This window comes from Myxine glutinosa, chromosome 10 (genome assembly GCF_964187855.1).
Source record: "Myxine glutinosa chromosome 10, kmMyxGlut1.1, whole genome shotgun sequence".
Taxonomy (NCBI): Eukaryota; Metazoa; Chordata; class Myxini; order Myxiniformes; family Myxinidae; genus Myxine; species Myxine glutinosa.
Window position 1 is genome coordinate 26,335,848 of NC_136270.1, and position 16,720 is coordinate 26,352,567.

Here is a 16,720-nt window from a genome sequence, read left to right on the forward strand (position 1 = left end):
GCAGGAGTGACGCGGCAACGATCCCCACAGCACACAAAGCGCACCACGCCCCGAGAGCTCGCGTCGGCTATACGTCGGCCCAACCGCTGCCCCGGTCAGCGTCGATGCTCCACTCGCATGCTCACACCACACGTTCCTTTTCTTACTCGCACATCCAGGCATCTCCATACACTCCATGCATTCCATGCATTCCTCTCGCGCACATTCTTGCGCATCCATTCTACTCGCACACCCCATCATCACACACTCCTCTGTTACACACCTCTCCTCTGTTACGTACTCCGTAACACTCACGGGTGTGCACTCTGTTGCACACCCACTCAGCGCACACCTACCCACGGGTGTGCAATCTCCTGTCGCACACCCAATAACACGCTCTGGTGTGCTCTCCCGCACACTCGCCACAACCAACTCAGGTGTGCATCCTCGCACACTCTTCTCATCCATCCCCCTCTCTTCCAACGCAGACTCTGTACCGCACTCATCACACATACACTCCGATGTGCTCTCGCACTCGGTATCACACTCTCGCTCCGGCGCACACTTTTGTCTCACACGCGCGCCATTTCCTCTCGTACATCTCACTTTTACACAGCGCACAAAGGACCTTCCACGAACGCCCGGGTGCCGTCTGGATTCCAAGCGCGCGAAAAATCCTTTCGCGCCAAATCTTTTCGCGCCATATACAGCCTGGCTTACCTTCGGGATCTTCTTCTCCACACGCACCTGCAAATCTTGATAAGGATTAGCAAGTATGGCATCATGATGTGAACATGGACTTTGCACAAGTTCCATTCCTTCCTTCCACGAGTGCTATTCTAGGTCTGCCGTCTCTTCCGCCCCAATTTCCACTATTGCTTCTCTTTTAATTTCTTTTTCCTTGTTAAGCTCGACGACCGCTGGTGCTAATAAAATCAAATTTTCTAATTCTGCGGTCGCCGGCTTCCCCATACCCCGGGTCGCGGTTTCTATACCCGTCCACCCGGCTGTGCTCTGCTCAGGCTCGCTTTCCCCGCGCTTCTCAAGCCGCGCTACCTCATCGCGTACCCCCGCAACCCTTCCGCCCGATCTGCGGTCTATGTCTCTCCCAATCTGCTCTATCTGGCCACCCACTCTGTTTCCAAACCCTGTCAACCCATCCTCCATTCCTTCCATTTGGTTCTCCTGGGTAGCCATTCTGTTTTCCAGCCCCATTATCCCTTCATGCATTTGGCTACTCACGTCCTCCAATTGGGCCCCTAATTTGTTCTCTAATCCCCCTAATTTGACGTCTAACCCTCCAATTTGACTTCCCAATTGCTCACTATTGGCCCTCATTTCTCCCATCTCCTTACTCAATCCCCCAATTTGGTTGCCCATTTGCTCCCCCATTCTATCCATTTTGGCACACAGTTGGGTCAGGAATAATCTGAGGTCAAACCCCATTTGCACAGCGGCCCCAGCCGCCACCGCGGGCTCGGCCTCCGCCGCCATTTTGCGCGCCTGCAACCCCCGCTACCACACCTTCTTCGTTTTCCTCCTCCATCTCTCCCACTTCTTCCCTGGGGTCCTGGGTTGACTCTAACCCTTCCTCTGGCTCCTCATTTTCCCCCACTGGCATCCGATCGCCTTGATTTATCCATGGCACGATTTAATTTAGATCTTGTATAAAATTTCGGCCGCTCGAAATTTTGACCAAATTTGTCCAGATGATAAAAAATTTGGTTCGGGCTTCAAATCCCACTCCCAGACACCAATTGCTACGGATCTCGGGGGTCGGCTCTCCCCTTATCAAGGGGGGGTTAATCCCCTTGTCTTTTTAGCTGGCCGTCCCGAGTCCTTCAAAGTTATAACGCTCCTTCCGGTCGGTATTAGCTAGGGTCATTGGTCAAAGTAGTCCCAAATACCTACTTACTAACCCGACCGTAAAGCAGGGAAATAACTCCCGCTCGAACCACGGATGTGATGGAAAATGCCGAGCGGATAGCAATCCGCGATCCGAGCTATTAACAAATGACTAGACCCGATTGTAGCGGTTCCTAATCGTGCCACAGGTACTCAATTGAGAAAAGACGAAAGCGAAGGGATTAAGACGAAACCAGAAAGAACAGGTGAATTTATTACAAAACAAAACGAAAAGGAAAGGAAAGAATGTACAAGAGAGGAAGAAGAAGAAGCAGGACACAGGGCAGTCTTAAAAACAGTCTTAAGTTATGACCCCAGACAAACATACACACTCACACGGGGATTGTAGCTGGTAGGGTGGAAGGTCCAGGTAGATCGTCCAGGCAATGGGGTCCAGGCTCCAGTTCAGGCTCCGGTTCAGCGGGCGAAAACCCGGCAGGCAGCTCTGCGTATCGTTGGAACGCGACCGGACCTTACATATAGCGGGGGGACTGGGATGCTTCGTACGTAATAACTGTACGTTCGCGCCAAACGCTCTCCCTCTCAAAGTCCTTTCAATGCGCGCGCCTCCAACACGTCCGTACAAGTTCATTGCAAATGTGCGCGCCTCCAACACCGCGTAAGTCTTCCGAAATAAGTCCGTGAAAGGGCTTTGCGTTCGCGCTTATATCATGCGAGCCAAGATCACTCCGCGCTTCATAAAGCCACGCCCACCTGTGATATTCCCTCAGCCCTGGTTGGCTGGTGAGGGCTTACCGGCCACGCCTTTGACGGCTGGTTGACAGGCCACCCCTTGTTCTTGGCGTTCCGCCCCCTTTTTCCTCGGGCCTAACTGCATGGCTTATGGCGTCGTTTGAGCGAGCTCACGGGCCGCAGCGAAGGCTGCCGCTGCTGGCAGAGGCGTGTAATGGCGTTGCTTGGAGAGGGAGGTTGCAAAATGGATGAAAGGGCCTACTCCTTATTTGATTGACGCAACGCAGATTCAACGATTGGAAACACGGCCTTATCTAAAACACATAATAATGAAATAACTGAGTTCCTATGGTGGCCTACGTGTTGCTTGTGGACTAACTCGGGGTGCAACCTTTAACCGTTAATGTCATATTTACAAGTGATTATTTATTTACAAAAGTGTGGGTTCTAAAACCGCAACAATATCATATATATATATATATATATATATATATATATATATATATATATATATATATATATATATATATATATTGTTATTGATCGCGGCTAGATGTTATAGACCGAGCGGTTGGTGACCGCGACCTAACAAACTTACCCGATTCCACCCGAACGTTGACTAATCGCGCTACGCTAGATCAATTGAGGAAAGGACACACGGCTGGATTAAAATGACACGACACCAAGGGTTCAGTTCTCAAGACCTCCGGAGGAGGTTATATTTGGGCGGAAGGTCAGATTACAACTACAAGAGGGACAGCATAGAAAGGCAGGCACTTAGACACACTTATCTTATTCCCGACAGACCACAGATAAACAGGACAAAAACTGACTCACACGGGGATTGATGGCAAGGAAAGCGGGTATTCGATGGCCAGCACAAGGTGCACCTTGTGCTCAGGGACAGGATAGCGCGGCCCAAAAGATGCAGGAGGTCTCTCAGCGCTCGGCGGTAGTGACTTCTCTTTTTCCAAGCTGGGGGCGCATCTCTCGTCACATCCGGTAAGTCGCTGCGTATATCCGGCGGGGAGTGACACGCCCTCGGCTCGTTAGCTCCGCCCCAGATGGAATCGGTCCGCCCTTCTTATTGGGTGCGGGGGGGTTACCAGGCTCCGCCCTTGACGAGGAGCTGACAGCCAGCCCCTTCGTGGTAACCCCGTGGAGCGCATGGGTAATGGCGGCTAACCGAGCCAGAGTGAGGACGCACACTCCCCGCGCGCGCCGTTGTTGTAGTTGTTGTAGTTGTTGTTGTAGTTGTTGTTGTAGTTGTTGTTGTAGTTGTTGTTTGGGGAAGAAGATGGGAGGAGGTATGGGAAGGTCCTAAACTCACTACTGGTGCCATATAATCACATTCTGGTGCAACGAAGAGTCAGAATTAATGGAAACGAGTCCTTAACTGACATAGACTAAGAATAACTAGCAAGATGTCCGAAAGTTGTCTACGTGAGATGCGGTGGACCTGGGCACGACATTTAATGGGGGAAAAAGGGGAAGGTCGGTTCTACAGAGTGTTATTTACAGGCAATGGGACTAGGGAATGGGGGATTGGGGATAGTTGGGGAGTATTGGGGAAATAGGGGAGTATTTACAAGCGGATATTGAGGCCAAGTCCCATATCCGCAACATTGCACCCTTCTCTACCCTCGGGGCGTCCCGACCCGATAAATTTTTACCTATTTTAGTGTGGCACTCAGATGTAGTTCCCTCTACTATTAACTCTACCCTGAGTGCGACAGTTTTACAGATATTCACAAATGAGTAAATATGTCCCCCTGCGACGTTGCACCCTTCTCCTCTCAGAAACACACCCACAGGATAACCGAATCGCGGAAAGAATTCGCAAACTAAACATACAGCCGGTAGGGAGCATTATTTACACAAGACTACGCTGATATTTACACTACGATCCAGGACCTGTTTTTGGAGGAACACATGCAGATGTTATGCATAGAAGAGCACGCATGCCAGCATATCGATACACCAACCCACGAGTGCTCTGTGGCCTTACGGCCTTTAATAATGTGCAGAGCACCCCATCCAAGCACCAAAAGCACCACCCCAGCACCAATCGGTGCACCAATAAAATGTTTAGTAATCATGGTGTGGTGTCGCAGCCGGCCGATGTTCTGCCGCTGGTCTTGCCTTCCTGTGGTGCACTTGGCCTTCTTACTTCCTTCAAAAATAAAGAAAGGCGCCAACCGCGTCCATTTCTGTATTGTGGCCGTCAGGGGGCCAACTATAAGTGGTTCACCTGTTTGGCATAGGTGCCACGTTGACCCAGAGGTCCATCAATGGGTGGTGCTTGGCCGCAAAAGAACTGCGGTCCATTGTGGGTGGCCACAAACATTGCGGTCCATATGGTGTATCGATCCAGGCAGCAAGCAGCGAAAGTGCAGGCCCACAACTGCGTAGCCAGCACCTCTCTCTCCTCTCTCTCTACCCCAAAGCCAGATCCTCGGAGGTGGGAGACAAAAGAAGAAGACAAGTGAGTAAGGTGGTAAGGGCGCAAAAGTGCACGCAACATTAGGTAATGCACACTAGGGGCACATGGGAACCAGGTGAGACAGGTACGTTCCTACCGTACGCTCCCCCCCCCCCCCCCCCCACCAGGTAACCTACATGGCCCCTCCCTTACCCCTTACTGTATCCACACAACACAACACTACCCATAAACATCTATTTTACAAATCAACAAACGTCCCTACTGTCTTCCCCGTTCCTCCCATAAACCAAATTCGTCTTCTCTCCCTCCTAACCAATCAAATTTGCCATTTTCAACTCTCATCAAAATTTGCCATCTCCAACTCAACATCATAATTTGCTATCACCAATTCATCATCAGTCCCTCCTAGGGAGGGAGAGATGGAATCACCCCAATGTCTCATCCACGTCGTGATGCGTCTCACAAATCCAACAGCAATCCTTACTTCCTGCAACACAAAACAAAGAAAACACAGGTGTGGAGTCGTCATCACCACAGGTAAGTGGCTGCGTATGGTGCGACAGGTTCATTAATCCTAACTATTTCCTAAATGACTTTAACAACTTTACACTACCCGGGGTCTTTCTCCGGCCAAACCATTGGCCCTCTTACACTATGGGTTCTAAAAACCAATTCCCATTGAGCAAACTGTGGTGCTTTTCAATTTGGGGTCTCACTCCCCCGATTCATCTCCCGGTGCCCTCGCACAATTTCTGGGCCGCGACGTGTACCTCTTCCAGCGGGTCTACCCACCTGCACACCCCCACCACTGCAGTTGCCTCCGAGCTTACCTGCTCCTTACCCTAACCTAACTACCTGGGGAAGGCCCTCTGGCACTCTCCCCACTCGGTGCCCTCTCTGGCACTGGGCTACCCGATCCATACCCGGGATCCTCAGGCACCCACTCACAACTACCGGCTCCCAGAGCCCACCTGCGGCCTCACCTGGCCGACATCCTCACAGTGGTGGAGTGCCCAACCAACTACACACACTAACAGGCTACACGCCCAGCCATTTCCACAACACTAATGCACCCATCCACAATACCATTCTGCAACCGCACCACAAATGCCAATATCCAACCACAATTTACCTATACCCTCTACCTAACACTTACACTACCCGCCCCGGGTACTCGTGAAAGGGGTCCACTCTTCCCCCATCCACACCTTCGCACCATGCACACCACTCCGTACCACTTACTCCAACTCTCTCCACACACCTGTACTTGCACACCTGTGCTCTCACACCTGGTGCCACCTGCACCCTTCTCTCCCCAAGCGCATTCGCGCTGATCCACAACACTCATTACTCACACACTGCTCCACACACCTGTCCAGTTGCACACCTGTGCAATCACACCTGTTCCATTCTCACACACACGGCATCATCTCAGCTAACTACTCCCTTCTAAAACTTGCGCTTCCCAGTCGTCCCTTTAAACTATTGCGCTCCCTCGTCATTATCATCCACACTAAACTACCTGCGTCCCCACTACAGGTATCAGTCACTAACTAAACTTAACGTTACCTAATGTCATCTTCTAGGGCCCTATCAATATAACCTAACCCACCCGGGCTAGTTTTCACTGCCATACACCCCATAATCTATTGCTCCTTTGCCCCCATGGGAAGGGTGGCAGGGATGCCACCCTTACCCACCGGGCCCATCGCTCACTTCCAATTTTGCACATCAAATTTCAACAAATCAAAAATTTGCCAATCACTGCCCATCATCTGCCAATCACTACTGCCAATCCTTTGCCAATCATCAAATTTTGTTTTTCTCTAATTTCGGGGCCAAAACACTAACCTCATCACCCAGTCTACTCACTAATGCCTCTCGGTGCGCCAATTCCCGTCCAAAGCCCGGCTTCGTAAAGCCAAGCCATGAATGCGGGTTGTTCTGTGCCAGCGGCTGGATACGTCCCGCATTCGGTGCAGGGAAGGAGGTTTACCCGGGCCGAGATCCCACGCACCATCTCGGCACGGAGCCATCCCATGGCTCGATCTCGACCTGCCGGAATGCCTCAACAAAAAGTGGTCGCCATGACGACCCTTTCTATCGGGCTGCCCGCTCCGCCTAGTGGAGCACGGACGCGGCCGTTCCACGCGAGGCCCAGCACGCACCGAGGGCCCGCTTCGGCTAAAAGTCGACCTAACCTCTAACCTGGTTACCGTCGATGCTTCACCTGGATTCTTACACCCCGCAGCCCGTTCCTTGCTCACACATCCAGCCGTCTCCATGCTCCTCGTCGTACCTTTCCTTACACACCCAGGTACTCTCATTCCACTCACAGACTTGGTCACACACCTGACCCCCGAACACTTTGGCACACATTCGTTGGTCGCACACCTCACCAACACACCTCTTCGCGCCCCCTCCTCTGTGACAATCACAGGTGTGCTCTCATTCGCACACCCAACCACGTGCCTCACTACCAATTCCAGCGTGCATTCCCACTCACGCTCTACCATTCCAGGTGTGCTTCCTTTCTCACCTGTCACAACCAACTCACGCTCCGTGTCACTCTTACTCCTCTCACCACCACTCTTGACAACGCACTCGCCCTTACTCCCGACAGCGCACTCTTTCCTCATGCACCTGTCCGTTACACACCTCTCTCGCGCACACCCTTGCGCACACTCTCCCGTCACACCCTCTGTAACACTCACCACAGGTGTGCATTCTTCCTTGCCTTTGACAGCGCACTCTTTCCCCATGCACCTGTCCATCACACACCTTTCTCGCGCACACCCTTGCGCACACTCTCCCGTCACACCCTCTGTAACACTTACCACACCGCGCTTCCATGTGCTCCCTCGCACACGCGCTACGACCGACTCGCTCTCGCCAGCACCCTCACTCCTTGGCACGCACTTTTTCCTCACACACCCCAGAGTCGGACTTTCTCGCACACCTCCTTTTTCGCACACCAGACCTGTCGCACACTTCACCAACGGCCTCTCACGAACACCCGGGTCCATCTCGACCCCCAAGCTTCTTAAATCACCTGGCGCATCATACGCACGACCATATTGGTCACCACTTACACCGGGTCCTCTTCCTCTTCGCTTCTCCTCCATCACCTGCGAATCCCTCATCCAGTTAATGAGCACATCATCACGATCCAAACACAGACTTTGGACCAATTCTTTTACTTCCTCCTTTATCTCCTTCTTATCCCCTCTCCGTCGCTTCTTAATTTCGCTCATCCCTTCTTCCACTTCTTCTAATTTCTGCTTCACCTCTTTTATTCCCCGGTACGTCTCCTCAAGCTCGTCCTCCAAGGCTACCTTGACCGTTTCCATGTGCGTCCTCACCTGCCGGTCCTTCGTCTCCATTACCTCTATCACCTCGTCCAGCCTCGTTGTCAGTCCCTCACGTACCATCTGACATTCCCTCTTCGTCGCTACCAAGTCATCTTTTAGTTCTTTCTGTGTCGCTTTTAAACCTCCTAATCCCGCAGTGTTCCTTTGAACCTGCTCCACTAACTCCGTCTGTCCCACCGTCAGCTGCTCCACCTCCTGCGTCAGGTCCTCTATGCCCCCTTGTAACTTTACAGTCCCCTTTCTCACCTCCTTCTCCATGTGCTCCTTACAGTGCCTCACCTCCTCGCGCACTCCTCCGACCTCCTCACTCACTCCTCTTCTGATCTCCTCTCCCATCACTTGCATCTCCTGCCCAGATGCCACCCTCATCTGCTCCATTTCCTCCCTGTGAGCATCCAGTTTGGTTTCTACCCCCATTCTGACCCCCTCTATCTGCTGCCCCATTTGTTTAACTTCCCTTTCCGCTTGGTCCCTCATGTCCCTCAATTTGCCTTCCATGGTGTTTTCTAACCCCTCTAACCCTTTTTGCATCCCTTCCATTTGATTCTCTTGAGCGGCCATTCTGTTTTCTACCCACTTTAACCCCTCCTGTATTTCCCCTAATCTACTGTCTAATTTCCCAAATTTCTCATCTAATCCCTTAAAATTATTGTCTAACCCCTCACCGGTACCCCTCGCTTCGTCCCTCATTACCCCCATTTGGCCCTCCAATCGCTCACTATCAGCCCTCATTTGCTCACTCTGAGCATCCATCCGGCTCCCCAAACCTCCAATTTGGTCTCCCATTTGTTCCATAAAGGCCCTCATTTGCAGGAGGAAAAGGTTCGAATCCACCAGGGGCGCTGCCACGGTCGCGGGCGCGGTGACCAGCGAGGCGCCATTTTGTGCGTCTGCTACCCTCGCTGCTTCGCTCTCCTCGCGTCCCTCAATTTGGTCCTGGACCGACCCTGCCTCACTCTCCACTACCGGACCCCAGCCGACTTGGTCTGCCATAGCGCGACTTTCAAAATTCGGGTTTTTATATTTTGTAAAACACAATCAAATTTCGCCTTTATAATTTCGAGCGCGTAAACGCGCTCCGGGTCCAATCTCACTCCTCGACACCAATTGTTATTGATCGCGGCTAGATGTTATAGACCGAGCGGTTGGTGACCGCGACCTAACAAACTTACCCGATTCCACCCGAACGTTGACTAATCGCGCTACGCTAGATCAATTGAGGAAAGGACACACGGCTGGATTAAAATGACACGACACCAAGGGTTCAGTTCTCAAGACCTCCGGAGGAGGTTATATTAGGGCGGAAGGTCAGATTACAACTACAAGAGGGACAGCATAGAAAGGCAGGCACTTAGACACACTTATCTTATTCCCGACAGACCACAGATAAACAGGACAAAAACTGACTCACACGGGGATTGATGGCAAGGAAAGCGGGTATTCGATGGCCAGCACAAGGTGCACCTTGTGCTCAGGGACAGGATAGCGCGGCCCAAAAGATGCAGGAGGTCTCTCAGCGCTCGGAGGTAGTGACTTCTCTTTTTCCAAGCTGGGGGCGCATCTCTCGTCACATCCGGTAAGTCGCTGCGTATATCCGGCGGGGAGTGACACGCCCTCGGCTCGTTAGCTCCGCCCCAGATGGAATCGGTCCGCCCTTCTTATTGGGTGCGGGGGGGTTACCAGGCTCCGCCCTTGACGAGGAGCTGACAGCCAGCCCCTTCGTGGTAACCCCGTGGAGCGCATGGGTAATGGCGGCTAACCGAGCCGGAGTGAGGACGCACACTCCCCGCGCGCGTTGTTGTAGTTGTTGTAGTTGTTGTTGTAGTTGTTGTTGTAGTTGTTGTTTGGGGAAGAAGATGGGAGGAGGTATGGGAAGGTCCTAAACTCACTACTGGTGCCATATAATCACATTCTGGTGCAACGAAGAGTCAGAATTAATGGAAACGAGTCCTTAACTGACATAGACTAAGAATAACTAGCAAGATGTCCGAAAGTTGTCTACGTGAGATGCGGTGGACCTGGGCACGACATTTAATGGGGGAAAAAGGGGAAGGTCGGTTCTACAGAGTGTTATTTACAGGCAATGGGACTAGGGAATGGGGGATTGGGGATAGTTGGGGAGTATTGGGGAAATAGGGGAGTATTTACAAGCGGATATTGAGGCCAAGTCCCATATCCGCAACAATATATATATATATATATATATATATATATATATATATATATATATATATATATATATATATATATGTATAATTTTTTTTAATTGACTGCTTACCTTAATCAAGTTCCTCATGGAGCATCCGCCCCTCCCCCCTCCCCCGGTCCTTTCACAAGCACAAGCACACAATATGATAATAACCAGTTTTCACTTTCAGCAGTATTCTCCCAGTCCATATGCACTCCGATCAAGATAATTGTCAAATTATTGTTGTAAACTCCTAGCGGGGCGTTGCGCTGCCGTAGTTGCAGGAAACCTGTGTTTGTGAATAACCCAATATATGGCTCCGGCTTCTCTGCACTAATAGCTTGTGTCAATGTGATACAGGATTGGTTCCGCTGCACCATGAGAGGATGGATCATTCGGGCAACAAACAGATGATCACATCATTGTCCATGCAGAAATGGAAGGTAAAATGTTTGTTTTGACTACATTCTTCAATAAAGAATACTGTAGTTGTTTTGAACACTAATTGTAATTTTCTTGCAAAAATGAGAGTCCAAGGCTCATGGAGAATTAAGTGCTTTTATAAAATAAATTACAAAGGCGTCATTTTCGATGAAATTCCGAAAGGGCAGAGAATATTAAGTGGCACCAGTGTCGTGAGAAATGTTTGAGAGGTTTAATGAAGTCAGTGGCCAATGTTTTGAGAATCTGATGTACAGTGAGTGCATTCAGAAAGTATTCTGACCCCTTCACTTGTTTCACATTTTGTTATGTTGCAGCCTAATGCTGAAATCGTTCAAATTCATTTTTCCCCTCATCAATCTACACTCAATACCCCATAATGACAAAGAGAAAACAGGATTTTAGAAAGTTTTGCAAGTTTATTAAAAAGAAAAAACTGAAATATCACATTCACATAAGTATTCAGACCCTTTGCTATGACACTTGAAATTTAGCTCAGGTGCCTCCCATTTCTCTTGATCATCTTTGAGATATTTATACACCTTGATTGGAGTCCACCTGTGGTAAATTCAATTGATTGGACATGATTTGGAAAGGCACACACCTGTCTATATAAGGTCTCACAGCTGACAATGCATGTCGGAGCAAAAACCAAGTCATGAGGTCGAAGGAACTGCCGGCAGGGCTCAGAGACAGGATTGTGTCGAGGCACAGATCTAGGGAAGCCTACAAAAAAAATTCTGCTGCATTGAAGGTTCCCAAGAGCACAGTGGCCTCCACAATTCTTAAATGGAAGAAGTTTGGAACAACCAGGACTCTTCCAAGAGCTGGCCGCCTGGCCAAACTGAGCAATCGGGGGAGAAGGGCCTTGGTAAGAGAGGTGACCAAGAACTCGATGATCACTCTGGCTGAGCTCCAGAGATCCTGTGTACCTACCGTCTGCCGCATATAGAAGAAAGAAAATAGAAAAAATTCCGAGCTTGATCTCCACCTTTTAGGAAATGTTTAGATTTTGTTTGTTTGTTTTTTTCAGTCGAAAAATCGAGCCTCACGAAAGTGCTAGTTGACAAAATGCAATGATCTGACAGTGGTGCCACTGGTAGATAAAACAAGAGAATGAGCTCTTGGGTCACTCATAGTGAGTAGTTTGGAATAACTGTCACTCAAGCTTTTGAGTCTCACTATCTGCCATGATCTTTCCTGGGTAAACCACATTTCCAAGCTGGCCTCCAAAGCCAGTCGCCGACTGGGCATCCTCCGTCGTGCGAAGTCCTTCCTTGGCACACCTGAGCTCCTCACCACATACAAGGCTTTCATCCGCAGCTCAATGGAATACTGTTCTCCCCTCTGGGCTGGTGCTCCTGCCTCACACCTAGCTCGTCTTCACGCTGTTGAAAGCAAAGCGTTCAGAATCATTGGAATCTCCTACGATGAAGCTAACTCCGAGGGCCTTTCACTCACTCACCGCAGGCAGGTTGGTGGTCTTTCTGTCTTCTACCGACTCCTCTCCGGCCTTGCTCCCCCAGCTCTCTCTGTGCTCTGTCCCCCAAATATTCCTGCAGGTCGCACAAGATCTGCCTGCAACCCTCTTATGGTTAAACTGCCAAAATCACACTCTCTATTCACCTTCACTCTTTCGTTCTTCTTTTCTCCCGCCTCTGGAACAAACTCCCTCACTCTCTTCAATCCCACTCCTCCCTCCAGGTCTTTGAAACAGCTGTTCACCACCCTCCGAGGGCCTTTCACTCACTCACCGCAGGCAGGTTGGTGGTCTTTCTGTCTTCTACCGACTCCTCTCTGGCCTTGCTCCCCCAGCTCTCTCTGTGCTTTGTCCCCCAAATATTCCTACAGGTTTCACAAGATCTGCCAGCAACCCTCTGATGGTTAAACTGCCGAAATCGTGGCTCTCTGCTCACCTTCACTCTTTCATTCCTCTTTTCTCCCGCCTCTGGAACAAACTCCCACACTCCCTTCAATCCCACTCCTCCCTCCAGGTCTTTAAAACAGCTGTTCACCACCATCTCTTATCTCTCCCCATCCAAAACCTTGATCTTTTCTACCCCCACGAATTCACCCCAGATCCACCTTGTTTGATTGAAATTCCAACTTCTTTCCTGGAAGTTCTGGCAGTGTCCATATGTTTTATACCTCTCCCACCCCCCTCCCCCTTCACATGCCCCCCCCCCCCCAAAGCCCTCTCCCTCCCACAGATCTCTCGATGTCCCTGCTCTCAGATGTTGTGTTTGTGTTCTTCCCCCTCTCGCCCCATCTTGTCTCCCGCTCCCCATGTTATATGTTTTATGTGTTGGTTTGTCTTTCTGTGTGATTAATGTTAGCTCTTTCACGAGCCTCGATATTGTATACAAAAAATAATAAAAATCCCATCTTCCCCCATCCAAAACCTTGATCTTTTCTACCCCCGCTAATTTCACCCCAAATCCACTTTTTTGAAATACCAACTTCTTTCCTGGAAGTCATTGGTGTCCTTGTGTTTTATACTTTTCCCACCCCCCCCCCCCCCCTCTTCCCACGCCCTCCTCCCCCCAAGCCCTCTCCCTCCCACACATCTCCCGATGTCCCTGCTCTCAAATGTTGTGTTTGTGTGCTTCCCCTTCTCTCCCCATCTTGTCTACCGCTCCCTCTTTTTATATATTTTGTTTGTCTGTTTGATTTGTTTGTGTGATAAATGTTGGCTCTTTCACAAGCCTCGATTCTGTATTTTAAAAAAAGAAAAAAAAAAGTATTGTTGTTGCAAGTGTTTGAAATAAATAATTAAGACCTCATCTTCTTCTTCTCTTGCCTTTAAGAGGTGAGGTCCAATGGTACTAATATTCTGCCCTGCCTTGACCATGATACTCCTCACTTCCCTCTGTCCTCAACCAACTCTCCCCACCCTCCAACAACCGCTACCTTATTGCCTCACACAATCCTCCCATCTCAGCCACGGTCTACCTCTTCCTCCTCCCTCTCCCTAAACCTATCCTCTCTTTGCCATTTTTTCTTCCTCCATCCGCACCAAGTGTCCAGCGCACTTCAGCCAGCATTTCACCAATCTCTCCGTCAAGCTCATCTGCACACCAATCTCCAACCTCAGTTCATCCATACTCCTTCCATCCACCCTCTTCATTCTCGCAATCCTTCTGGCACAATTGTTCTCAGACCTGCAGCTTCTGTTGTCTCTCTATCAGTGCCACCCTCTCCAGACCACTTCCACATCATTCCTCACCTTATCTCCAGCTCTCATTTTTGCTCTTGTATGTTGCCCATACAGGTGCAATCCAATGTAAATGTTCTCAATGACATTAATGTTATTTTAATGTAAAATGAGTGAGTGTGTGCATGTGTGTATGCTCTATTGTTAATGTCCTCGATACTTTAACAGCCCCAGTTAGGTATTCTCATCTTTGTGTGGGTTAACCAGGAAGAGGTTTTGCCCCAAGTCTTTCACAAACCGGTTGGCCAGGTCTGAGCTATATATCTGTTTTTAAGCCGTTTTGACCCTGATGAACCCAAATCTCCACCCATTGGAGTATGAACCGGTGGTCAAATCCAAAAAAATAGTTACCTATTTCATGCACCCCCCAATGTTGATTGCATATACAAAGTTTCATTAAAGTGTTTAAAATGTGCCTGTAATTCCATGTTTTGGTATTTGACTTTCTGACCCAGGGGGTGGGGGGCAAAAATGATACTGCTCTTGCACCTTTGCCATGTGGTGATCATAACGACCACGTTTGGTGAATTTCTGCCCAAATGTTTAGGAGATAGCATGATGGACAGAGCCGATTACAATATCCCGCCAGTTTGTTTTTTTCTTCAAGAAGCGCAAGGATAAAAGAACATAAAATTAAGAACATAAAAGAACATAAAGATAAAAGATCATAAAACTTACACTTTAAGAGATTAAGTTGATGCGCTTGTAAAATAACTATAATTCATCCCTTCCTGGTTTTGCTTTTCAGGAGATAATCGATACACTCCATATCCATCAAGCTTTGATTCCTGTTCCTGCAGTCTTCTCAGGAACTGAGATGCAACCGTAAAAATGCAACCATACTCATAATGAATCTTGAAGAATGGATGTTTTTTTTTTTGTTTGTTTGTTTTGCTCCTACTTGTTTCCTGTTTTTCTTTGGTCGTATTTATTGAACAAAGGGTCCTGGCATTTTGTGGCACTCAATTCATTCCAGTCTTTCGTTCATTTGTAAAGGTAATGTTGCCATAGTATTTCTCTTTGCAGGCAAAGTATTTGATTGTATTTTGTGCCATTTGTGTGTGAAGATGACGGGTTAATCCATCATTTTACACTTGTAAGTATTAAAGATACTGTTACAGACGTGGCTTGGATGTTATTTACCGAGCGGTTTTGGTATGACCACGTCTGCACAAGATTATACTCGAACGTTGACTAGTCGCGCTACGCTAGGGCAATAAAGGAAAAGGACACACGGCTGGGTTTCAAATGACACGACTCCAAGGGTTCAGTTCTCAAGACCTCCGGAGGAGATTATATTCGTTATGGAAGGTCAGATTACAGGGACGAGAGGGACAGCAAAGGAAGATAGGCACTTAGACACAACCTTATATTAACCCCAACAGACGACAGGTAAACGGGACAAGGCTGACTCACACGGGGATTGATGGCAGGAAAGCGGGTATCGATGGCTCCAGGTGCACCTGGGCTCAGGGCAGGATCGACTCGGTCCAAAAGATGCAGGAGGTCTCTCAGCGCTCGGAGGTGGCTCTCTTGGCTTCTCAAAGCTCAAGCTCGGGGCGCATCTGACGTCACATCCGGCGCGGGGCCGCGTATATCCGGCGGGGAGTGACACGCCCTCGGCTCGTTAGCTCCGCCTCGTGGAATCGGCACGTTGCTTCTCATTGGGTGCGTGCGGGGGGGTTACCGGCTCCGCCCTTGACGAGGAGCTGACAAGGAGCCCCTTTGTGGTAACCCCGTGGAGCGCATGGTCTGGAGCGCGTTGTCTGGAGCGCATTGTCGATGGCGGCTAACCGAGCCGGTGGGAGGACGCACACTCCCCCCCGCGCAGCGCCGTGCCCCTCTGTTGTTGTAGACGGGGAAGAAGATGGGAGGAGGTATGGGAAAGGTCCTAAACTCACTACTGGTGCCATATAATCACATTCTGGTGCAACGAAGAGTCATAATTAATGGAAACGAGGCCTTAACTGACATAGACTAAGAATAACTAGCAAGATGTCCGAAAGTTGTCTACGTGTGGTGCGGTGGACCTGGGCACGACATTTAATGGGGGAATAAGGGGAAGGTCGGCTCTACTGATTGTTGTTTACAGACAATGGGACTAGGGAATGGGGGATTGGGGATAGTTGGGGAGTATTGGGGAAATAGGGGAATATTTACAAGCGGATATGGAGGCCAAATTCCATATTCGCAACATTGCACCCTTCTCTACCCTCGGGGCGTCCCGACCCGATAAATTTTTACCTACTTTAGTGTGGCACGCAATGTAGTTCCCTCTACTATTAACTCTACCCTGAGTGCGACAGTTTTACAGATATTCACAAATGAGTAAATATGTCCCCCTGCGACGTTGCACCCTTCTCCTCACAGAAACACACCCACAGGATAACCGAATCCGGAAAGAATCCTCAAACTAAACATACAGCCGGTAGGGAGCATTATTTACACAAGACTACGCTGATATTTACACTACGATCCAGGACCTG

At 49.5% G+C, this 16,720-nt stretch overlaps 1 protein-coding gene across 6 annotated transcripts in view; it reads left to right on the top strand.

Moving 5' to 3' along the window:
- LOC144894007 (EP300-interacting inhibitor of differentiation 3-like) overlaps positions 1-15,357 on the top strand; it is a 74,872-nt gene extending 59,515 nt beyond the window's left edge. For all 6 annotated transcript variants that reach the window (XM_078785472.1, XM_078785473.1, XM_078785469.1 and 3 more), the window contains 2 exons: positions 10,940-11,022; positions 14,983-15,357. In XM_078785472.1, the coding sequence (XP_078641598.1) occupies positions 10,940-11,022; positions 14,983-15,063 (164 nt within the window). In that variant the 3' untranslated portion in view covers positions 15,064-15,357. The remainder of the gene's footprint in view (positions 1-10,939; positions 11,023-14,982) is intronic.
- Positions 15,358-16,720: the final 1,363 nt, after the last annotated feature.